The 26,141-nt window shown below is 41.1% G+C and overlaps 1 protein-coding gene across 1 annotated transcript in view; it reads right to left on the bottom strand.

Annotated features, from left to right (window-relative positions):
• Positions 1 to 486: 486 nt before the first annotated feature.
• Positions 487 to 26,141, bottom strand: part of LOC133058677 (ragulator complex protein LAMTOR5-like) — a 62,196-nt gene continuing 36,541 nt past the window's right edge. The window contains exon 2 of the mRNA XM_061145555.1: positions 487 to 741. Coding sequence (XP_061001538.1) covers positions 487 to 741 — 255 coding nt within the window. The remainder of the gene's footprint in view (positions 742 to 26,141) is intronic.

Genomic DNA, 26,141 nt, shown 5'->3' with positions numbered 1-26,141 from the left:
GTTATTTGATTGGCTACAGCTTAAAGCCTAAATTGTTTGTGATTGGTCGTCCCTACATTTTCGATTTTGTGACCTTGAGGCATCTGCAGGCTAAGATTTCATTTTGCTTACATAAGCCACCATGGCATTGGAGCCACCAAAGTGTAATGGTCTCTCATTCAATTAATCTATTACTACATTTAGTCATTTTTCTGATTGATATGGAAAGTTCTACAAATTGCTGGCAGAGGTCAATCAGTGTTAAAGTAGCTTTCATATACAATAATTGAGACATCCCAGGACTGAATCTATAATGTTGGAATTTGATACATCAAGCCACAGAGGGTCAAAAGACAACTTCCTCTAAAATTAATAGGAAAGTGCCCAATGCCTATTACACGAATGGTCTAATTACTGGAACTCTAGCATATTATATTATCTACAAGGTAATTAACATAAGGTACCACTGAAAGCCTATGACAGGCTTCGGAGCACTGATAGAAGACCTCAGGAGGCCATTTTGCACACTGCCACTGGGATGCCATCGTGTGTCTGCAGCATCACATTCCCATTATCTGATTCTAGACACACTGCAGAAATATCAGTGGGGTATGAGGTTAGCTTAGCTGCTTGCTGGGCAAGAACAGATATCACCCCAGCATGCTCATCTGACTGGGTTCGGTGGCAGCCCAGATTGAGTCCTTGTAAATCTATGCACAGGACTCCAACAATGGATGGATTCACCATCGTGTCCTCCAAGTGCTATCGGAGATAGCCTGCATCCCGCCACGTGTCGCCTCCTTCTACGCCACACTGGGGTGCCCTTCAGTCACATGACGCGAGTGGTCAATATATTGCTTTTAAAAACAACACAATTTAATTTAGCTATGATTATATAATGAAATGGAACCCAAACAAAGTACTGAAACTGGAGTTACTATTAACGGAGACGCAACAGCTGTCCACAATTTCTATTACATATCATCTTTCGCAGAATATCTTGCGAATATTCTGTTGCACCCAATGTCATACTGGTCCTTGAAACTATTTTTTTTTTTTTTCCTTCCTTCATCATCACCGCTGACCACCTCACCCCACTGCATCGAAGTTTAGCTCACAAATCTGCAAAGCGTGCTGAAGACAAAGTATTGACAAATCCAGTACTTGACACAAAGTGAGCATTCCACCAAAGCCTGACCAGACATATAAATGAAGGGATAGATAAGTGAGTGAACACATTTTGACAGAGATTCAGGAGCCTCTGTCTGTAAATACTCTCTTCTACTCTGACACGGGATGAAGAAAACAAACGTTTGGAAACGCAAGTGATCAAATGTGTAGCCACGGGCATCAACATCCAGTCGCCCTAATTCCTGCCAGAGTTCAATTTGTGGGAGACAGCTTTAAAGCCAGAGACTTTTTACCATGAAAGTTATGGAAGTGGAGGAAGAAAAACTTTTACCGCGATGATTCCCACCTCTAAATTTCTGTTTCTACAACTCGCAGCTGAATTTCCTCTTGTGTATCCCCTAATTAGCCTCCTTTAAAATAATTGGTCTTGTTCTTGCCTGTTGTTTGAGTGTTGTCCCTAACTGTGACACAAAATGAACCTTTCTGGAAGTGTCTCCCCAGGAGGGATTTAAGCGCTTAAGGAGGCTTATTTATTCTCAAGGCTGAGCAGCCACTTAGTCCATTACAATGGAAACAGCGATTTCAAGGCAAGTGTGTACTGCTAAAAACAGGTGCATAAGAATGTGGCTGTCTTACAGTTTTAAGAAGGCAAGAAATTCAAATTAACCCCATGAAGTCTTCTGCTGGAAACCACCACTCAGACAAGCAAAACAATAAGTACTTTCTGCTCAACTCTGGACAGCTTCATTCTCTAGGTTCTTGGCACTTTCAGTTATTTTCTTTCACTACTTTAAAGTCAAGAGGAAGTAAATCATGAAGCTTTAAGTCATTCTAAACGAAAAGCCACAGGAAAGAAAAACAGCAACGAAAGAGAAGAAGGAAATATTGCAGGTTATTAGAAATCAAACTTTACCCAAAATTTAAAATTCATTTCACAGTACAGTGGGTACAATGTTTCAATCTAGGAGAAAATTCATTTTAAATGATTTAATGCTGGCCTTGCTTATTCACAAAAACTCATTAACTTAATAAACCAGAGGCTTTGTTTGCCAAGTCGCACACTCCTGCCTGGTTCACTTATAGGGCTAGAGGGCAGCCTGACACTGTTTTGTTGCTCTTAAATTCTCCCATGTGCCTAACACGGTGATAGGTGACTGTGACTGGGGAGTTGAAATTTAATAGCACCACCCAAAACCTACTGCTACTGCATTTCATTTCAAACAATAGTCCAACAACATAAATCCTGCTTGTAGAATGAAATGCCATATGAAGTCACGTCTCAAACACCACATTCCTCTTTTCCTTTATGCCTCTTCCCCGATGTCTACTGAACAAAAATGCACAACCTGAAAGCTGAGAGTTATGTTTTATTCAGGGGACAAAACTGAGGACTTAAGCTTGGAATACAGCCTCTGAAATACTGCTCCGAAGAAGTACGTGAGGAGCTGGGATACAGGGGAGTTTCTGCAACAAAGACCAGGTAGTCAGAACATCAAAAGATTACTATTAATTAAAGAAAACCAGCTATCTCAACTTAAGGAATTTAGTGCTTTTCTATGCATGGAAAGATGCAAGAGTCTGGGCTCACTGAAATCATTCCTTTGATATGCACCTCAGCTCCCTGGGGTCAGAATATCCTGTGCTTTCTCATCCTTAGTCTCCCCAGGGTGCGTGATGGAAGAGGGGCGGACACATCCTTTGTTTACTGACACGGCAGGCAATGTGTATTCAGTGACACCCATTCATTTCTAGCTATGTGCCACAGTAAGTGTGTGTGTGAAGTGGGGGGAGGAAGAGAAAGACACAGAGCAAAGTTTCTGCTATCCTAGAAGACCACGCCTTCTCCCAACAATGAGAAATGTATTGTGGATTGATTTGCCTCTTCCAGTAAGTATTGTTTGGACAAAAGAAATGACCTGAATGAGGCATCTTTGAATTACAATGGACTGACTCAATCAACTTTGGAACTAAATCGTAGTGAACTTTTTATTTTTAATTCCTTACCACTAAACCTGCCAGGATGTGTTGAAATTTTGCACATGGGACCCAAGAGAATAAAGACACGGTGCTCTGGCACTCTTGGTTCTATCTGGGATAAAAATCTAATGAAAAATGAACATGAGAAAATTAAAATCCAGTTAATTACTGTCACTTAACAGAGACTTGAGTGTATTCAGTTTCTTGCTTACCTGATCTTTTTCACTTCTTCTTTTGTGCATGTGTGTGTAGCAGTCAGGAGACAGTTTTCCAAACAGCCAATTCTTGGATTTAGACCATGCAATAAGAATTCTAACTGTTACAGCTGGGGTTAAAGTGTGCAAACGCCTGCGGCAGATCACTCTCTTTGACTAAGCTGTCAAAACATTTAAATTGTGTCCCTGTCTTTCCTCCCTCCCTCCTCCACGTTCTCCCCAGCAGGAGCCCCCAGCACTGAATTTTTGTCAAAAGAGAAGACAGAGTCAAATTGGCAAACTGTATCTTTCTAAAAGGATTTCCAACCTTCTTTGTGTTGCTTGTCATGTTTATTTCGGTATGTCAATTTTTGCATTAACCCTTGCTGATTCTTTCCAGTTTGATTTCATGGAAATACCCTTATTTTAGGTCAACTAACAACTTAACGAAAGACATCACATTTGGTTAACAGGTGTGCTTTAAAAATAATAATTGTAATTGGAGACTTTCACCATGTCTGGACAATGAGGAAAATAAGTAGTTTGCAGAAACACTTTTTAATTACTTCAACTGATAATAGGATAAACTGTAGAAGAAAGACTTTCCTAAATATGTTGTTTAAATTCTGAAATGCGTACAAGGGAACAAAGAGACAAACATCACCCTCACATTAAAAATAATTAAATAAATATTATTAATAGATATTTATGACTGTAACCAATCTTAAAAATTATTAAAATGTCAGAAAATGTTTATTATTAAATACCTGCCAAGACCCAAGCTCTATACTTCCAAACATTGCATTTAATCCTCACACATCAGGCATTTAACCTTGTACCCACACGGTGCTAAGTCATACAGATGAGAAAGACACAATATTTACCCCTCTGATAGATCATGGTCTAGTGAGGAAAAATGACAGGTAAAAAATTGTGAAATGAGATTCAGTGGATGCATGCCCACTTACAAAGTCATCTGAGAAAGGTCATTCAACTATAATTGAGGAAGGTGAAGATGTTAAGCAAATACAGATTTGTTAAAAAAAAAGGGGGGGGGGAGGAGGGAGGGGGAGGTGATGCAAGTACTAAAAATTTTAAGTTAGCCAGAAGAGAAAATATTGGGGTGGGAGCAAGAGAAGGAGGTGCAGTTTTTTAGGTCAAGAAAGCAGCCTTTAAAAAGGTAGAGAGAGAATTCACTGCTGGTCCATTGGTTAAGACTCTGAGCTCTCAATGCAGGGGGCACAGGTTCGATCCCTGGTCAGGGAACTAAGATCTCACAGCCAAACAAAGGCAGGGAGTTCTATGAAAGCAACGCATGTTTAGAACAGCAAATGGTCATTACTAAACCTCAAAATGGAAGACGAGGTAAAGAGACCTTAAAACACAGGTTAATGGACTTTGCTAAAGATAGTGGGCTTTATGCAGACCCCAGAGAGGGAGAGCAACATTATTTTTTAAACAGAGTAGCTTAAAAGCTGTATTTTTAGTCTAGAAATAATGACAGTCATAGATAGTCTTTATTAATATTTCATGTCTTTTACCTTCTACATTAATTCTATGTAACTCTCTATACAATATTGTATGTATTATATCCCCATTTTACAGATAAAATAACTGATGCTCAAAATCCTTAAGAAACTTGTCCAAGTTCATCTAGCAGCTAAGTTTAACAATGTTCTCAGTTACCCACTCTCACTGATAATAGCTATAGTTATGTGGTGAAGAGCAGGTGTTTTGGAGGCTAACTGAGCATGAATTCTTCACCACTTTATTTGCTGTGTGACTTTGCGCAAATTTTTCATCTTCTGGAAAAGACAAATGTGATAGTGCACATAAAACAGTTAGTACAGTGCCCACCCCACAGTTTAATGCTAACCATTAGTATGATAGCAGGTCACGCTTGAGCACATTTTCCTTACAAGAACCAAGTATGGGTATTATTATCTTCATTTCACAGATTTTATTTAAATGCTTAAACTTAAAGAAATTAAGTCACTCACAGAAAGACATATAACTATTAGTATATGGGAGAGCTTGTTCTGCTCCGAAGACCACACTCATTCTTTTAATGTACAATATAGTGAATCAGAGACTGTCCCTGATGCCCTATAAAAGATAAATTAAAAGGAGATAAGACAGGAGGCAAGGAGTGGAATATTTAAACAGGTTTTTGTAGAAATGTAAGAGAGAGATGGCAAGAGTCTGAAATAAGTAGAGTTTAAAAAAAAAAAAAAAAGATACTTAAAAGATATCGACAAGGTTGAATGAACAAGAGTGGACAGCAAATTGGATGTTGGGAAGTCAGGGAGCTAGAGAGACAGCATCAAGCTCCCCAGCATATGGGGTGATTAGTCTTTAGGATGTTCTCATGTAACGCTTCTATTTGTTTTGTGTTAGGAAAATTCATTCATAGGATATAATGGGCAAGGTTGCTCAAGGAAACCTGGCCAGGTTTGAATTAGCTTTTGAGCAGCAGCAATGATAGCTCAGTTGGTGAAGAATCTGCCTGCAATGCAGGAAACCCCAGTTTGATTTCTGGGTCAGGAAGATTTGCTGGAGAAGGGATACACACTCCAGTATTCTTGAGCTTCCCTTGTGGCTCAGCTGGTAGAGAATCTGCCTGCAATCCAGGAAACCTGGGTTCAATCCCTGGATTGAGAAGATCCCCTGGAGAAGGGAAAGGCTACCCACTCCAGTATTCTGGCCTGGAGAATTCCATGAATATTATAGTCCATAGGGCCACAAAGAGTCAGACACAACTGAGCAACTTTCACTTTCATGTTCAAGAGAAAGAGAATTGCCCAGAAACACAGAAACATCAGCAAACTATAATAGTAAAGGCTACAATTACTGCAGGTAATGAATCTGCAGTGGAACTAATACACATAGAGATATGCCTTATAGCAACATTATCCTCTAGATGGTTGAACTAATACTCTGTTGGAGATGGGAAAAGTGGCCAATGAAGGACTGTTGGCAAAGAATTTGACAGTATTGGTGCAAATTATTAAAATTATAGTCCTTAGGGTATTCTGTTCCTTTGCTGGAACCATCAGTTCCCTGTTAGACCACCTCCGCTTCTCCTTTATTTCTCTTTCTCCAGTGAACTCTTGGCCTTCCAGTAGATGCAGCATAGATATCATTTTACTGGAGATGCCTTCCCTGATTACACCAAATATGTCAGTTCCCTCCTCTTACACTTCCTTATGGTCTTCCCTGGTGGCTCAGATGGTAAAGAATCTGCCTACAAAGCAGGAGACCTGGGTTCGATCCCTGGGTCAGAAAGATCCCCTGGAGAAGGGAAAGGCAACCCCCTCCAGTATTCTTGCCTGGGAAACCCCATGGACAGAAAAGCCTGTTGGGCTACAATCCATGGGGTCACAAAGAGTCGGACACAGTTGAGTGACTAACACTTTCACTTTCACACTTTCTTATACAATTCTTTGGAGCACAGTTGCATTGTCATCTTACATGTTTAAGAAATTAAAAATGCAATTATTATTTGGATTACACTTTGATCAATGTCAGACTCCCCCAGTTGACTGTAAACTCTTGGAATTTATCTTTTTTCTGTTTTCCTCCTCGCCATTATATCTCCTATGTCTAGCAAAGAGCTTATGCTTAGTAGGTGTTCAAGAAATAGTTTTCTGAATGAGTAAATTACTCAAAAATGAATGATTGGATGAATTTGTGAAAATAATAAATAAGGAAGCATATAAACATGTGGACAAGGAGGGAACTGAATCAAAAAGGGTCAGCAGCTTCAATGAGTTCAAAAACAGTATCAAGAGTTTCATAAGAGAGCCAAAGTCTGTGGGTATTATATACTGAATTGTGTACCCTTCAAAATTCACATATGAAGTCCTAAAACTCAATATCATTTAGAGGATGGGACTTTTAGGATGTAACCAAGCTTAAATGAGGTCAAAGGATGAGAATCCAATAGAACCAGTGTCCTTATACGAGGAAGATACACCGGGGGGCTTAAGTACAGAGGAAAGGTCATGCAAGTACTCAGGGAGAAGGTGGCCATCTGTAAACCAGGAGGAGAAACCAACCCTCCCGCACCTTGGTCTTGGACTCCCATCCTCCAAAATTGTGAGAAAATTAATTTCTGTTTTCAAGCCACCCAGTCTATGGTACTCTATTATGGCATTCCTGGGAAGCTAAAAAAGTAAGCTCTAGATTTTAAGTTTGAAAGAATGGAAAAACAAATTAACACACTATAGTTTAATAACTATATTGAGTACGTGCATGCTAAGTCACTTCAGTCACGTCTGACTCTTTGTGATCCTATGGACCGTAGCCCATCAGGCTCCTCTGTCCGTGGGATTCTCCAGGAAAAATACTGGAGTGGGTTGCCATGCCCTCCTCCAGGGGATCTTCCCAATCCAGGGAATCAAAGGATAAATACCACATAAAAGGGGAGGAAAGAGAATCAATCCAAGTAACTTTTGAGCTCAGTATTTTGACATTATACCCACAATTTAGGGAATAAAAGAGCTACAAAAAATCATGAGCTCTTTCTGCTGGGTTTGTCATCATGATATTGTTATAGTTATTCTAACACTATTTTGTGTGTAGTGTAAGATTGAGAAAATAAATAATTTGATGATAATTTTGGGAGCCAAGTTTCAACTTGTTAAGGAAATTAAAATGAAGATAGTCTTGTTCAGGCTTCAGGGGAGCAGGGCTCTGACTGACTTCTGACCTCGCCGGGACCTACCTAGACTACACGCCTGCCTGCAAGCACATCAGTCATTTCCAGAAAGTTGAGCAGCACTTTGGATAAGAAAAGGAGTGGATCTTGAAATTTCTTCAGCCCCTGGAGACCTAGCCAATCCCTTGGGGTCTAAGGAATCTTATGACTCAAGAGGTGAAGCAAACACCTTTGTAAAAGTTAAAAACTGGAGCTGCATTTTTGCAAGCAAACTGATAACAGTATCATCTTATGGCCTGGGATTATAAGCAGGAACCCCCAAAGATGCGATTTGAAATCTCACCCATGGAGTGGATACACTGTCCAGACCCTTTCCCAACTGAAACTCCAGATTGCTGTCATTTGGGACTTCCCAGCGCTTCTCAAGTCTGGATTAAGGAAAGTGAAAATTGCTCAGTCATGTCTGACACTTTGCAACCCCAGGAACTCTACAGTCCATGGAATTCTTCAGGCCAGAATACTGGAGTGGGTAACCATTTCCTTCTCCAGGGGATCTTCCCAACCCAGGGATCGAACCCAGGTCTCCCGCATCGCGGGCGGATTCTTTACCAGCTGAGCCACCAAGGAAGCCCATAGGTATCAGCCCAATTTGGTGATGTATACTCTGTTACTTCTCTCTGTTGCTTCTATTTCTTTTCTTTTAATGACTGCATATTAAAATTAAGTTAAATAATCTATTAAAAATTGAAACTTTATGTGTAACAAGTAGTTTCGTTTGTTAATTATTCTTCCAAACCTTAAACGAAAGTAAAACTTTCAACAAAACACAACTGTGGGAAAAGAAGGATAAAATTATATCGTGAGATAGGGAAAAAAACACTCTGAAACTCTCATAATAAAGATTCACTCACTGCATCCTAGTGAGAAAAGCTCAATGAGAAGAAGGATATGTGCATAATCCCAAAGTGTCTCCCTACAGATGACTTAGCATTGGAAGAAAAAAATAATTATAATAACCATACACGGAGAAACAAGAACATCTTGGTTAGGCGACCAAATTAGCATCACCAATAAGGGCAAACGGATGATGTGGTACTCTGAAAGGGAAAATTCATTGATGTTGTAGATGGGTAGGCACATACGATCTAAGTCTAATCACCAGGAAACACCAGACAAACCCAAAGTGATGAACATCCTATCCTGTATTCTTTGAAAATATCAATCATCTGTTATTAAAGAACTTTTTTAAAAAGCTGAAGAAATCAATTTGGACACAATAGGGATAGGACAACCAACTGCAATACAGGAACCTGAACTGGATCCTGTATTAGAGAGAAAAAAGACATTACTGGGATAATTGACAAATTGGATTATGAACTGTAGATGGGGGAAAAAGTATTGTGTCAATTTCCTAAACTTGACAACCATATTATGATAATGTTAAAAAAAATATCATTTTTCTCAGGAAACACATAATAAAATATTAAGAGGTCAAAGATTTGTAATATGTAATATGTGCTCAAATGATCTGATGTATATTTATGGGGGGAGGGTGGAGGGAGAATACAAAAAATGCAAATGTGGCAAAATATTAAAAATTATTAAATCTGTATAAAGGGTATATAGGCGCCTCTATTATTCTTTCAACCTTTCTATGTTTAAAACTGTTTCAAAATAACAAAGTTTTTGTTTTTGTTTTTGTTTTTTTCCATTTATTTTTATTAGTTGGAGGCTAATTACTTTACAATATTGTAGTGGTTTTTGCCATACACTGACATGAATCAGCCATGGATTTACATGTATTCCCCATCCAGGATTCCCCCTCCCACCTCCCTCTCTACCCGATCCCTCTGGGTCTTCCCAGTGCACCAGCCCCGAGCACTCATCTCATGCATCCAACCTGGGCTGGTGATCTGTTTCACCCTTGATAATATACATGTTTTGATGTTGTTCTCTCGAAACATCCTACCCTTGCCTTCTCCCACAGAGTCCAAATAAATCAAACAAATGTAGACTCTGATAGGGGATGTTGAAACTGGGGGAGGCTTTGCATGAGTGAAGGCAGGTGGTATATGGGAAATCTCCACACTGTCCCCTCAATTTTGCTGTGAGCTGAACTTCTCTAAAAAAAGCTATCAATTAGAAAAAAAATCATACATGTATATGTATGACTAAGTCCCTTTGCTGCTCACCTGAAACCATCACAACACTGTTAATCAGCTATATCCCAACACAAAAGGAAAAGGTTTTTTAAGAAAATATCAGGTGAATAAACACAAAGACAAGATGTAGAGAAGTGGGGATGTTGTAAAGTCCAAGCCTTGATTTTAAGATAGATTCCTGAATAGCCTAAGACACAAATCACAACCTCACTTTACTAAGACAAAGTTGGGACTTCAAGAGGCCTCAAGATCCGAGGCTAACTGGAGAAGATAAGACTCAGATGAGGAGAAAATGAGCCAAGTTCTTTCCTTGGCTCTACTTCCTCTCTTAATTTAGTCCCTTGACAGATGAGCTCACTGAAGGGAAGAAAACAGCTTCTTCACACCATTCCCCACCTCCTCCCATTTCTGAAATGATGCTCTGCTCACATCATTAATTGTCTCATTAAAGATCCAGCATACACAGTTCAGTGATACTGGCCTTTTATTTTCTGACACAGCTGAGAATAAAGAAACTGTGGTAAGATGTCTACCCTTACCTCAGGTTTCCACAGCAATAAAGGAAAAGATACATTTTCATCAATGTCAGGTTCAGGTTTAATAAGTATGATTCTTTTTTTTTTTTTTTTTCAAGCTTCTTATACACAATTTTATGAGTTGGGTAATATCCTATAATCCAGTTTTCCTATCCAGATAAAGGGAGGGTAATACCAGATCTAGATTACTGGACTGAGTAATAGGGAAGTAATATGGAAGTATTACCTAAGAAATAGCTAGTATGTAAGTAATATCTAATAATATTCAAGGCTGAGTTTTGTGCAACATTTAAAAATAATTTTGCAATTCGTTACTGTTTAGTCATTAAGTCATGCTGACTCGTGACCCCATGGGCCCATCAGGTTCCTCTGTCCATGGGATTGTCCCAGCAAGAATACTGGATTGGGTTGCCATTTCCTTCTCCAGGGGATCTTCCAAACCCAGGGATCAAACCCACATTTCCTGTGTCTTCTGCATTGCAGGCAGATTCTTTACCTGCTGAGCCACTGGAAAAATTTTGGTTGTAATTGGATATGATCTTTAAAGGGTTTCTGGGCACAATAAAGGACAGAAATGGTATGGACTGAACAGAACCAGAAGATATTAAGAAGAGGTGGCAAGAATACACAGAACTGTACAAAAAAGATCTTCACAACCCAGATAATCATGGTGGTATGATCACTCATCTAGAGCCAGATATCCTGGAATGCGAAGTCAAGTGGGCTTTAGGAAGCATCACTACAAGCAAAGTTAGTGGAGGTGATGGAATTCCAGTTGAGCTATTTCAAATCCTAAAAGATGATGCTGTGAAAGTGCTGCACTCACTATGCCAGCAAATTTGGAAGATTCAGCAGTGGCCACAGGACTGGAAAAGGTCAGGTTGTCATTCTAATCCCCAAGAAAGGCAATGCCAAAGAATGGTCAAAGTACCACACAACTGCACTCATCTCACACACTAGTAAAGTAATGCTCAAAATTCTCCAAGCCAGGCTTCAACAGTACAAGAACGATGAACTTCTAGATGTTCAAGCTGGATTTAGAAGAATCAGAGATCAAATTGCCAACATCCACTGGATCATCGAAAAAGCAAGAGAGTTCAAGAAAAACATCTACTTCTGCTTTATTGACGATGCCAAAACTTTGACAGTGTGGATCACAACAAACTGAAAAATTCTTAAAGAGATGGGAATATCAGACCACCTGACCTGCCTCTTGAGAAACTTGTATGCAGGTCAGGAAGCAACAGTTAGAACTGGACATGGAACAACAGACTGGTTCCAAATAGGAAAAGGAGTACATCAAGGCTGTATACTGTCACCCTGCTTATTTAACTTATATGCAGAGTACATCATGAGAAACACTGGGCTGGATGAAGCACAAGCTGGAATCAAGATTGCCAGGAGAAATATCAATAACCTCAGATATACAGATGATACCACCCTTATGGCCGAAAGTGAAGAACTAAAGAGCCTGTTGATGAAAGTGAAAGAGGAGAGTGAAAAAGTTGGCTTGAAACAGCATTCAGAAAACTAAGAGCACTTCACGGCAAATAGATGGGGAGACAGTGGCAACAGTGGCAGCCTATATTTTTTTGGGCTCCAAAATCACTGCAGCTGGTGACTGCAGCCATGAAATTAAAAAACACTTACTCTTTGGAAGGATGTCCTCTGAGCAGCATGATAACATGATGAGTCACATGAGGAGCATCTGATGTCACCATGAAGGGATTTTAGTGCTTTTCTAGATATCAGAAGATGCAAAGATCATGAAGACAGTTCCTGAAAATATCTAACTCTCTAAATCTGTTCCACCAGATTCCCTGGAGCGCAGAATGCCTCACTCTCCACTCTGAACTCGCTCGGGGCATGTTGAAGGTCAGCAGCTGCAGCAGCACAGGCAGATGGCAAATGCCCTTGGCAAGTGCCAATCTGTAGCTGACACTAAGCTGAAAAGACCACTAAGGGGAAAAGACCCTGACGCTCGGAAAGATTGAAGGCAGGAAGAGAAGGGGGAGACAGAGGATGAAACGGTTGGATGGTATCATCAACTCAACAGACATGAGTTTGAGCAAATTCTATGAGACGGTGAAGGACAGGGAAGCCGGGCGTGCTGCAGTCCATGGGGTCACACAGAGTCGGACACAACTGGGAGACTGAACAACACCTAAGTTGACAAACTAACATGAATTAAATAACTTATAATATGAATTAACCCCAATTAGTGTAATTTGAGGATAAGAAATAAGATAACACATAGAGTACTCACAAAAGATACAGCATAAGCCTTCACACTTCTTCCGTCAGGTATCTCCTTCTGAAGCAGCAACTTGAGAATTCATAGGTCTATCTCTTTTTTTTCCCCTTCCAAGGAGTAAAAGTTAACTCTTGTTTTATCCACTAGAGATAAAGTCCATTTAAATATACCCAAGTTAAAAAATCGTTGCTCTCATTCCTTATCTCCCCTCTCTAGTCAGATTTGAATGGTTTCCAAGTGAGTTGATTAATCGTTCTCCACTAAAATGGACAAATCTTGAGTGCTTTCCAACTCACTCTCTGAACAATTAAGCCCTTCAAAAGGCCCTTTTTTGTTCCTTTATCAGTAATCAATACCCCCACCTCCAACGTCAAAGGTTAACAAAACCCTCCAGATAAAAAGTCAAGTAAGGTTTACATATTCCTGATACATCAACAAGTCACAAAACATTCATTTAGGCCACCAAACTTGCCTCCTAACTGTTCTACCATTGTTCATTCTTACCTATATTTATACAGTAAATTCCATATCTGCCTCCTCTTAAAACATATTCACTCATTCAGGAAACACTATCTACCATGTTACTGAGAACCTCCTTTCTCCTGGCCTCATGATTCCAAGAGTTAAAACTTCTGCAACAATAATTTTCATGGCTTCTTTCCCACTGGCTCACTCATTCCATCCAAGACAGAAAAAGGCAGTATACGATCACAGACTGTGGGAGAAAGTGTTACCAAACCACACCTGGGTCTGCTTGGACCCAACAACGTCAATCTAAACTATAGCGTCTATTGCAAAGAGAATGGGCAGCTCATGCTCAAAGGCCCCAATGCCTCGATGACTTCCAAGGCAGGGTTTTAAAGACGATGTGAGGTAGAGGGTCACAGGGTATATCATCAGCTTCTGCTCAATTCTATGACTGGTCGACGGTGCGGTAACAGACCTTAGTTTCTGCTTGCGAGACCATAGTTTCCCAACCAGAGATTGAACTGGGCACTGGTCAGTGAAAGTGTGGAGACCTAACCACAGGGCCACCAGGGAATTCCCAACGATAGATTATTAGTAAGTCCATTGCAGTGGTGTATCTATGCAACATGCTCTAATTCAACTTTTATTATTAAAAAAAAAAAAAATACATATATATATATAACATCCTTCTGCTTTGATCTCCAGAGGCATCTGCACAAAGGTACTGGCCCTGAGGACAAGCAAGGACTAAATCCAGCCCAGCTCCTGCACACCAAGCCAGCTCCCCACAGCTTTCTTCTTACTTATCCACCCAGAGAGGCAGTCTGTCTTCAAATCATCTTCCTGTAGTGGAAGTTTTCTTCTACTTCATTTGTCCAAAAAAAGAAAAAAAAAAAAAAAAGCCTTTTTCTAATCTGAACAAAGGCAGTTTATGAGCTAGCAGCAGACGGTTGATTTCCAGCTGTCTGACTCCTTTGTCTATTTCTCGATTGGTTCCCAACTTAAGAAGGAAAGCAGGTGTCATTAATTTAGCTCCTAAAATTCCAGTACCACTGCTAAGCAGGTGGTATTGGATCAGGTATTGTGCTAGGCATTGGAAGGAGTGGAGGGAGAACATGAGTAAGATAGAGTCCTTGACTTCAAAAAGCTCATTGTTTAGCTGAATTTTCTAGGTTCTCAAAACCACTGAGTATTTGTTTGTTTTTATATAGAGAGAAAGTTCAATGGCCTGGAGTAGGCCTGTCCCTATGAGTGTCTGCATTCTTGGCTCCTCACTCAGGGTCTCGAGGGACCTCCCAGGCGTGAGTTGAGTTGTGTGAACCAGGGACTGGAACGGTGTACAGTGGTCACAAGGGTGACAGAGCTGTGATTGATGTGAATGGACACAAGTTCCTCAAATAGAAGTGCATGGACGTTCCTGGTGGTTCAGTGTTTATGAATCCACCTGCCAGCACAGGGGATGCAGGTTCAATCCCTGCTCCAGGAAGATCCCACATGCCATGGGGCAACTAAGCTTGTGCCGCAACTAATGAGCCTGTGCTCTAGAGCCCAGGAGCTGTAACTACTGAAGCTCCTGCCCCTAGACCCTGAGCTCCACAACAAGAGAAGCCACTGCAATGAGAAGCCTGCACACTGCAAGGAAAAGTAGCCCCAGCTCCGCAACTAGAGAAAGCCCACAGAGCAACGAAGACCCAGCTTGGCCAAAACTAAAATCAATAAAAATTTTTTTAAATCATGAAAAGAAACAAAACAAGAAAATGTAGGTGCATGACAAAGTTTACTTTACACACTAATAGCAACTCAGGGCATCAGAGACAGTGGCACAACCAGAGTGAGGAGCACACATCCCCGCCAGACAGAGGCGCCCATCTGATTGATGATCACTAAGCACCTGCTCAGGAAAAGATCTTCTGTGTCCCTCAGGAAGCTTCTTTTCTGCTTCCCTGGTGGCTCAGACAGTAAAGGATCTGCCTGCAACACAGGAGACCCAGGTTTGATCCCTGGGTTGGGAAGACCCTCTGGAGGAGGGAAAAGCAACCCACTCTAGTATCCTTGGCTGGAGAATCCCATGGTCAGAGGAGTCTGGCGGGCTGCAATCCATGGGGTCACAAAGAGTTAGACACAACTGAGTGACTTTCATTCATTCATTCATTCATGGAGCTTTTTCATATCCGCTGACTCCACCCCAGTTCTGGAGACTCTAAGAATCTGACTGCCCACCAAGGTAACCAGCCCCAGACACTGCTGCTTAGTGCCAGGCTGGGTGAACCAAAGGTCCATGTCCCAGGAGAGGTTTTCCCAGCAGCTCTGGCTCAGGGCCACCAAGGTCTACTCCTGCAATCAGGAGGAAGACCCTATAACCAAAAAGATGAGAAGAGCTGAGACACCGTGGGGATGCTAAGGCCTAAAATGGCAGGAAGGCTGTCTTGAAGGTTATCAAATCTGAAACAGCCAGAAGCAAATTTCAAAGTGGTGTCATATCCTTGAATCCAGGATCAGGCAAAGGGAGCCCAGCTACAATCTGGGAACAATGAATGGGGAGAAAGAAATACAAGAGAGGTGAGGATTCTTGAGCAACTCCCTAGAATATGTAGAGATTACAAAGAGAGGGGTTTTTTTGTTTTGTTTTAACCTGTTTGTTTGTTTTGCAGAAATATGTTGATCCAGTGTAAGAAGTAGATCAACTGAACAATAAGAACTTATTTTGACACCCCTCATAGATAACATTCCTTTTAAAACTGCAATTATCACGTTCCTTCATCTTGGAAGTAACAGAATTTCTGAACCAAAAAAAACAAAACATATGATTTTACAGTGTGTCTAAATTGCTTAAAAATCAAGTCATCTTGAGAAAGTTGACTACCGTAGTAATTTTGGATATACAGACAGTGAAAGTGTTAGTCGGTCAGTCGTGTCTGACTCTTTGAAACCCCATGGACTATAGCCCGTTGGGCTACTTCCTCTGTCCAGGGAATTTTCTAGGCAAGAATACTGAAATAAATTGCCACTTCCTTCTCCAGAGGATCTTCCCGACCCAGGTATCAAACCTGCGTCTCTTGTGTCTCCTGCACTGGCAGCCAGATTCTTTACCACTAGTGCCACCTTGGAAGCCCTGTCCAAATATAAGAGAAGTGAATTTTTTAAAATGCATTAGCTATTAACCAAAAATACGGATTAGGCTTTGGTTGTAATATTGACTGCTTCTTTTTTGGTATGATTATGAAATGATCAGCCCTCATCGTTCCTTCTTAGCACCTACCATCAGGATAATTTACATGCCTAGAATCTGCTAGGGGGCTTCCCTCGTGGCTCAGAGCGTAAAGCATCTACTCGAAATGCGGGAGACCTGGCTTCAATCCCCAGGTCGGGAAGATCCCCTGGAGAAGGAAATGGCAACCCCCTCCAGGACTCTTGCCTGGAAAATGCCATGGACAGAGGAGCCTGGTAGGCTACAGTCCGTGGGATCGCAAAGAATCATACACCACTAAGTAACTTCACTTCTCAGAATCTGCTCAAGTATTCTGACTACTCTTACCCTCAGAAATAAGCTCACATACTATGACTTTGTGATCAATTTCATATCTGAAAGTCTAAATAAAACTTATCTGCTGCTAAGAAAAAACAGGAAGTGCACTATTTACAATAGCCAGGACAGGGAGGCAACCTAGATGTCCACTGACAGATGAACAGATAAAGATGTAGTATATACATACAATGAAGCCACAAAAAGGAATGAATTTGAATCAGTTCTACTGAGTTGGGTGAACCTAGAACCTAATATACAGAGTGAAGTAAGTCAGAAAGAGAAAAATAAATATTGTATATTAATGCATATATATGGAATCTAGAAAAATAGCACTGATGAATCTATTTGCAGGGAAGGAATGGAGACACAGACATAGAGAACGGGCTTGTGGACTCAGCAAGGGAAGGAAAGGATGGGAAGAATTGAGAAAGTAGCATTGACATGTATACACCATCATGTGTAAAACAGGTAGCTAGTGGGAAGTTGCAATATGATACAGGGAGTCGATCTTGGCACTCTGTGAAGACCTAGAGGTTTGGAATAGAGACGGGGAGGGAGGCTCAAGAGAGAGGAAATATATATATATATATATACATATATAATTATGACTGATTTGCATTGTTACATGGCAGAAACCAACACAACATTATAAAACAATTTTCCTCCAATTAAAAAAATAAGGAAAGAAAAAACAAGAGCTGCCTGCTATTAACAAATGAGTGTGCAAAAAATTAAAATAACTTATTTATTGAGACTACATTACTTTTTCTCTTTGCTGTTAAGAATCCTGGCTGGAAAGAAAGTAGCTAGAGAACCAAATTAGAAGCTGGAGAGGACATTCACACCTAGTCACAGTCCCTAACCACATGCTATGTGCAAGGTAAAAAATAGACCATTTCTCACCTTTAAGAGAAACTAAAAATACTTGTACATGCTTGAAAAATATAGAATAAAATTATAAGGAGTCAGCATAAACAACAACCTACAAAAATCTTTTTAAAGTCTAAGCATTAAAGTGACACACCTTCCTACCAAGAAATAAAAACAGATTATTAACTAATCTATATGCATCTACAAGCTTCAATTTAGGGTCGCTCTTGTCAGATAACAAGGTCTGAGGGGAAAGAATGCCATATTAAAGCCCTGCTCATTCTCCCACTTCACTCCAACCCTGCCCAGAGGGAAACCATGGTTAGGAAACCCCATCTGCTCATGACTTCCCCTTCGGTACTGACCTGTGATGGTTGCTATGGATTTATGAAGATGGCTTTTTGGGCTACGCTGCTTGACTGGAGATGTTGAAATGGTTGAAAAGGGAACGTGTACATGTAATGTGGTCCCTTCTCCCTCTCTTTCTCAACACCCAAGAGACATGAAGGTATGGTCTCAGCCCATCCTTGCTGAGACAGCCCACCACCCACCCCAACACCCTCTGATTTCCACTGGCAGGCTCATGATGTTTCTCTCTCTGGGTTCTCGGGCTCCTTTCCCCGTGGGGCTCGGTGATGGACATGCACCCTAGACCAGCTCTCCACTGGATTTTGAGACCAACACTCTCTAGTTCCTTCCCCTCTATCTTGTGCTCACTTTAGCCTCTTGTTGGCATACATGAAGTTACAAGAATAAGATTCTGATCCAGGCTGTGGAGTAGAAGCAAGCAGAACAGGTAATTAACTCCTTTTATAGCCCTCAGCTTCTCAGGCTTATGTAGAGTTCCTGGTGGTGTCCTTCCTAGCTCACTGAAATTCTTCACTGGGTATACACACACACATCTGTGGAAAGACCATGTATTTTCTTACAATTTTTAAAAATTCTTTCCCATTATGGTTTTTTTTTCTTTTTTAGCATTGTCAACTTATTTATTAACTGATTGAAAATACAAAAATAAAAGTGATATCTAGTATCTCACTTGGGAATATATTAAGAATCCCACACAATTCTCAAGAAATATGATACAGAGTTTTGTATGCATTTAAAATTCAACTTAAAAGAAAAAAAGTAAGTTAAAAAAATTATGTTTCTCTGTTTTGGGGTGGTGGTCAGGGTGGGGGATGTTGGGGAAGAAATCATAAACAGTAAATCCCTTTTAATTTTTGTTGTTCAGTCATCCAGTCATGTCCAACATGGACTGCAGTCCCATTATGGTTTATTATAGGATATTGAATATAGTTTCCTGTGCTATATGTGTATGTGAGTGCTAAGTCACTTCAGTCGTGTCTGACTTTTGTGTCTCTATGGACTGTAGCCTGCCAGGCTCCCTCTCCATGGGAACCTCCAGGTAAAAATACTGGAGTGGGTTGCCCTGCCCTCCTCCAGGGTATCTTCCCAACCCAGGGATTGAACCTGCATCTCTCATGTCTCCTGCATTGGCAGGCGGGTTCTTTACCACTAGCACCACCTGGGAAGCCCACGCTATACAGTGGGATCTTATTGTTTATCTAGTTTATGAAAAGTAGTTTATATGTGCTAATCCCAAACTCCTAATTTATCCCTTCCCTACCCCTCCTCCCCTTCAGTCACCACACATTTGTTTTCCATGTCTGCAAGTCTGTCTCTGTTTCTTATTATTTTCTTCACACTCTTTTTTTTTTTCTTTCAGGATCTGGTAAAGAAAATTGCTAGTGGGAGGCTGGACCCAGGTTTTCCAGGATCTCAAATCTAATATGGTCAAAATACCATCTGAATCACAACTCAGAAACCAAACATCCAAATTCAATAGGAAATTTTAAGAGCTGGTAAACAATGTTCATATTCTCTTACTCCCTCAACCATGGTAGCTGGCAAAGTTTTAGATGGGGGCTATTCCATCAGCATAGAAAAAGGACGGGAATTCCAGGAAAACATTTACTTCTGCTTCATTGACTATGCTAAAGTTGGATGGTATCAACTCAATGGACATGAGTTTGAGCAAGTCTGGGAGACAGTGAAGGACAGGGAAGCCTGGCGGGCTGCCATCCACAGGGTCTCAAACAGTTGGACATGACTGAGCAACTGAACAAGGAACAACAAATTTCATCAGCATGGACTCCAGAGGAGGAGACTTGAGCAGAACTGCAGCCAATCTGTACTGAGCACGTAGCGTACAGTGCAAAGCAAATTTCGTTGTCATAGGTCACTAGGATTTCACAGTTGTTTGTTACCCAGCATTATTTAACACAGTGGTTGATGGTGGTGGTGGCGGTGGCTGTGTTTCAAGAGGACCTAGACCTAAGCAGTACATCAAATTTGGTGTGTCAGACTCTATAACTGGCAACACAGCCAGGGCCAAACCCTTGAGAATGGCCTAAGAGGTGACTCAAACTATCCTAGATATCTTCGGACCCCCTCAGAAGATATCAACACTTTGGAAGCTGCAGTTAAAAAAAAAAAAAAAATGCTCTCCATAAAGATTCTGCTCAAGTCTCTATTGAGAATGTAGGACCTGTGATAGATGGGTTTATCACTGCTCCCACAGCCTAGGACTGGTACCCTACCTACTGACACATATGGCAATCCTGATGCCTAAACTTTCGTCTACACTCATCCTACATATGTGCTTCCTTGGTGGATCAGTGGTAAAGAATCTGCCTGCCAATGCAGGAGATACGGGTTCAATCCCAGGGTTGGGAAGATCCCCTGGAGAAGGAAATGGCAAACCACTCCAGTATTCTTGCCTGGAGAATCCCATGAACAGAGGAGCCTGGTGGGCTACAGTCCATGGGGTCGCAAAAGAGTCACTAGTCACACGACCTAGTGACTAAACAACAACAACAACACAACATCTTACATATAAGCTAAAAAAAAACACCTCTGCCCTGATGTTCCTCTCCTTTCCAGATATTACAGTGCCTTCAATATTCCCACTTTCACTGTTCAAAGAAATTTTTAGCAATTAAACAGGAGCTTTCACAGCCTTGACAAAACAGTCATCCTACCTGTTTACACTTCCAAGGACAACATCACAGGGTGACTCCCTTCATTTTGAACATGAAAAATTATTAGAAAATTCTTTCTTACAAAAGGTTGAGACTTGCCTCCACATGCTTTTCTTTTACTCTAACTTGTAAAGTTTTGATCACCTATCTTGAAATTCTACTTTTTCTGTTTCCTGTAAAGAGGTTAATCCTGGCAAGAAACAGGGATTTAAGAAAGTAGATTTAAAGAAGTTTGTATAAAAATATTCTCTCTCTGGGTCCTTGTAGTTTGTCCTGGATTATGAGTCATGAAATAGTCCAGAACAATTCCAGTGGTGAGAAAAAAAAAGCTGCCCCTACACGAAGGAATGGAGAAGGAAATGGCAACCCACTCCAGTCTTCTTGCCTTGGAAACCCCATGGACAGAGGAACCTGATGGGCTACAGTCCATGGGGTCATAAGAGTCGGACACAACTTAGCAACTAAACCACCACCACCACACAAAGGGAACTAGACCAAGAGAGGCAGAAGTAGGAAGCTAGCCTGAGCTGGTACGGAAGACATTTTCTGCCTACTGCTCTCTCTCCTGTATGTTTCTACCTTCATTAAACACTTCAGCTGGTAAAAAGTCCACCTGTAGTGCAGGAGACCCTGGTTCGATTCCTGGGTCAGGAAGATCCCCTGGAGAAGGGACAGACTACCCACTTCAGTATTCTTGTGGCTCACCTGGTAAAGAATCTGCCTGCAATGCGGAAGACCTGGGTTTGATCCCTGGGTTGGGAAGATCCCCTGAAGAAGGGAAAGGCTACCCACTCCAGTATTCTGGCCTGGAGAATTCCATGGACTGTATAATCCATGGGGTCGCAGAGAGTTGGACATGACTGAGCGACTTTCAGTAAACACTTAGATCATTAAAACTCATTAGTCTGCAAACTCAGTGAAGACAAGGACCTGTTCTCTCTTCTTTTTTTGCTTAGGTTTCTATCTGCATTGCCTAGCTATATATGCCTAACATATATTAGGCATTCAGTGGGCTATTTGTTGAATGAATTATGAAATCACTAGGTGGGAGATTAGGAAGTGGTCTGGGCTTACCTTGGGGTTTCCAAGGGGAAATAATCTAACTTAAAATGTGCAAGGGATCGTGCTTTATTGCAGACTGACCTTAGGGTGCAATAAGGCTCAGTCCTGTGTGTTTGTGGGCAGAGAGAAGGAACGTTCCACCAGAAGAGCAGCAATGCAAGCCTGGCAGGATGGCAGCATCCTGGGTCTACATGAATGTGTGTTCAGAGCAAGAATCCAGGGAAACACTAGGTAGGCAAGCTGTACTCAGCCTCCTTGGAACAAGAAGGGGAGGGGATTCCCACATGTGCTGAGGTTAGGGTCAGGTGGGAGGAGGAGGGAAGATGGCTGGGGAGGGGTATGTGTGTGTCTGTGTTAGTCACTGTTATGTCCAACTCTGGCAACCCCATGGACTGTAGCCCACCAGCCTCTCCTGTCCATGGGATTCTCCAGGCAAGAATATTGGAGTGGGTTGCCATTCCCTTCTCCAGGAGATCTTCCTGACCCAGGGATCAAACCTATCAGAATTGCAGGCAGCAGGCAGTTTCTTTACCATCTAAGCCACCAAGGAAACCTGAGATATATAGGCAAATCTTAAACTCTGAGTGAAGTGAAAATCACTCAGTCATGTCCAACTCCTTGCAACCCCATGGATTATACAGTCCACGGAAGTCTCCAGGCCAGAATACTGGAGTAGGTAGCCTTTCCTTTCTCCAGGGGGCCTTCCCAACCCAGGGATCGAACCCAGGTCTCCTACATTGCAGGAGGATTCTTTACCAGCTGAGTCACCAGAGAAGCCCAAAAATACTGAAATGAGTAGTCTATCCCTTCTCCAGGGGATCTTTCTGACCCAGGAACTGAACCAGCGTCTCCTGCATTGCAGGCAGATTCTTTACCAACTGAGCTATGAGGGAAGGCCCTCAAACCCTGAAGCTAAGTGGAATGTGAACACCACAGTTAGTGCCATTCTTTGTCACCCCAACCTGCCACTACTCTAATTTTAAAATGCCTGACATGTTTCAGGTGTAATAACTGATTATAAAACCGTTGCTTGCAAATCCTTAATTATCTTGCTTCTGTCTCAAGGAATTGGGTAATATGAGCTTACCGTATTGTCTCTTCCCAAAGGATCCCCACCCTTGACCTTTAGCATAAGGTCCCCTTTGACTTAATTTGGAATTAGGGTCCAGATAAAACTAACCCAATTTCCTAGTAGTTCAAGAACTTAAGGCTCAGTTTGGTCTAAGCCTGACTTCTCAGGGCTGCCCTGAGAAGTTTAGGGTGTACCTTCAATACAAAATGAAGTTCCAGGTGAGCCTATGTTGGGTTGAGGAGGGTGAAGGGAATGGTTTTAGTAGTCTGACAGCCTGTATTCATTTACGTAGCTGTTACTAAAGGCACTGTATCAATATAATTGTTTTATTACAGAGAGTTTCAAATGTAGACCGAATGATACAGTGAGTTCCCAGGTATTCATCTCGTGCCAACAACTATAAGCCCAAGACCAATTCTGCCATATCCCCGTCTCCATCTGTTCCTTCCCTTCCACTATATTGAAGCAGGTCCCAGATATCATATGATTTCATCTGTAAATATTTCAGTAGGAATCCCTAAAAGACAACAACTTGTCTTTAAACAGAACTCTAATACTATTATCACACCTAAAAATAATTCCTTAATAATATCAAAAATATCAAAAACCAAATAATATCAAATAATATCAAACACGTCCTGTCAACTATTTGTCTCATAAATTTGACAAATAGGTTTTCTTTACCATGCTCATTTTAATCAGGGTCCAAATAAGAACCAGATACGGCAAATGATGATAGCCTTTTGAGACTCTTTTAATGCTGAAGTTTCACCTTCATCTTTTTCTTTTTTCCTCTTGCAATTTATTTGTTGAAGAATTGTGCTTTTATGTCCTATAGAATTTCTCACAGTCTGAATTTGATTACATCTCCTCGGTACAGTCTAACATGTTCTTCTGTCCTATATTGTTGCTATTTAGCTGTTAGGTGACCCCATGGGCTGTAGCCCACCAGGCTCCTCTGCGCAAGGGATTTTCCAGGCAATACTGGTATGGTTTGCCTTTTCCTTCTCCAGGGGATCTTCCCAACCCAGGGATCAAACTCGCATCTCCCGTGTCTCCTACATAGCAGGGGGATTCTTTACTGCTGAACCACCAGTAAGCCCTCTGTCCTGTGGATTGCCTGTAAGTTGGTAGTTGGATCTAGAAGTTTGATCAGAATCAAGTTTAGTAAAATTTTTTGCAATATATTAATTTCTACCAAAAAAAAAAAAATGTCCACCAGAGTAATCTCAGGTTTTGCCCAAATACTTAGCCAAAATCTTTGCAAAATGTATACTAGGAGATAATACATAAAGCACCAAGAACTTGTAATTTATAAATAGACATAGGACTTTGCATCTCATGGAAAAGAGTATAACAAACACACACACACGACCACCACCAAAAATAAACACAAGAAAAGTTCAAGTAACAACAACAACACTTAGCATCTAAGAAATGCCCAAACCTGGATTAATGACACAGTTTCTAGCCCTTTAAATTGAAGGCTTAGATGTTCAAAACTATTTTTGATTCAAAGAATGGAGTTTTCATCCCCCAGGTTTTGGTTCAGTTTACTTCAGCTACCAGTAGAGGGAGATCAAGATACATCTAAAAAACCACTTAGAAACCAGGCCTCAAACCTGATTTCAAGCCTCTCTCACATGTCAAAATTCAACATTAAGAATTATTTATTTTGCATTTTGGGCTTCCCTGATAACTCAGTTGGTATAGAATCTGCCTGCAATGAGGGAGGTCTCCCTCCCTCATCAAACCCATGAGGTTTGATCCCTGGGTTCGGAAGATCCTCTAGAGAAGGGAACAGCTACCCACTGCAGTATTCTGGCCTGGAGAATTCCATGGACTGTACAGTTCATGGGATCACAGAGTCGGACACGACTGAGCGACTTTCAGGTTTTCACATTTTGCATTTTACGAGGAAACATTGTACTAAAGTCATTTTATATCTGATATCTGCCTGTATTGTGAAGAAGAAAAAAAAATAGCCCTTACGAATTCTGTACAAAGTGTTTGATGCAAAATGCACCTTTAAAGGCTTCCTTCACCCCAGTCCTTTTCAAGACAAGAAGAGTATAAGAACCTAAGTAGAATCTATTCCATGTGAGTTTTTCTTAAAGAAATTCTAAGCACTTTTAAAGAATGCAATACTCCCAACTCCCTTTCAAATTATAATTTTAAAACATTCATCTGTAAAAGAAGCATAAGGAAATTCAACAAATTTATATTTTTCCAATGATGACTGATTTATTTTGGAGGGACTGGGGGAGATATCGAATTCTTTCCCTCCAAAAAATAAGTCAATACTCCTTTGTCTGAGGGCTAAGGCATAAGGAGAAGAGGGCAGCAGAGGATAAGATAGTTAGATAGCATCATCGACTCAATGGACATGAATTTGAGCAGACTCCCAGAGATAGTAAAAAACAGAGGAGCCTGGCATGCTGCAGGCCATGGGGTCTCAAAGAGTCAGACTCGACTAAGCAACTGAGCAACAACAGCAAGCTTGTGCTTCATCAACTTTGGGATAAGCCAGCTGTGTTTCCTATCCTGCAAATAACTAGCTAAAAATGTCAGAACTCACTTACCTCTCCTTTTACGACAAAACACGCACTCTCCTTATTATGCTATGCATTAACATAGCTCTTTAAGCTTTATAACTCTTTTTCACGAGCCATTTCATTTATCTTCAAAACTTTATAATCAAAAACTATTATTCCCACTTCAAGACAAACAAACACTGCAAGCAGTGAAATTTTTTTTTTTTGCGAAGTTCCACAGCTGTAGTCTACATAAACAGACCTCAAATCCAGAACGTCAAACTTCTAAAACTCACTTACTTTGTGACTCCACTGAAAAAACCACTGCTAACAATTTCAGTTCCCCCACGCACTGGCTTCTTTCCTGTGTCAATGCCTGTAAGAGTCTTAAAAGCATCGAAGTGCCTCTGATGGTTTCCACCCCAGTGCGCTTGGCAAGGGACTCCAGGAGCCTATACTAAATGGCCAGTCTTGGTGCCAACAGAAGGCACAGTCCAGGCTCCTTGGCTCTGTCAGTACGGAGGACTCAGGGCACAGACTGCCCTGCAACTGTTTAGGCCCTGGGGCAGACCCAATGGACTACATCTCTAGAGGCCTTCAGATGGTGTAAAGGCTGGAGTTTTTCATGGCCGTCATAAATGTGCCTTTACTCTCCAATCATTAACACCTCCA

This window comes from Dama dama, chromosome 6 (assembly GCF_033118175.1).
Source record: "Dama dama isolate Ldn47 chromosome 6, ASM3311817v1, whole genome shotgun sequence".
NCBI classification, from domain to species: Eukaryota; Metazoa; Chordata; class Mammalia; order Artiodactyla; family Cervidae; genus Dama; species Dama dama.
The sequence above is the reverse complement of the archived record's forward strand: the minus strand, read 5'-3'. Positions and strand labels throughout refer to the sequence as shown.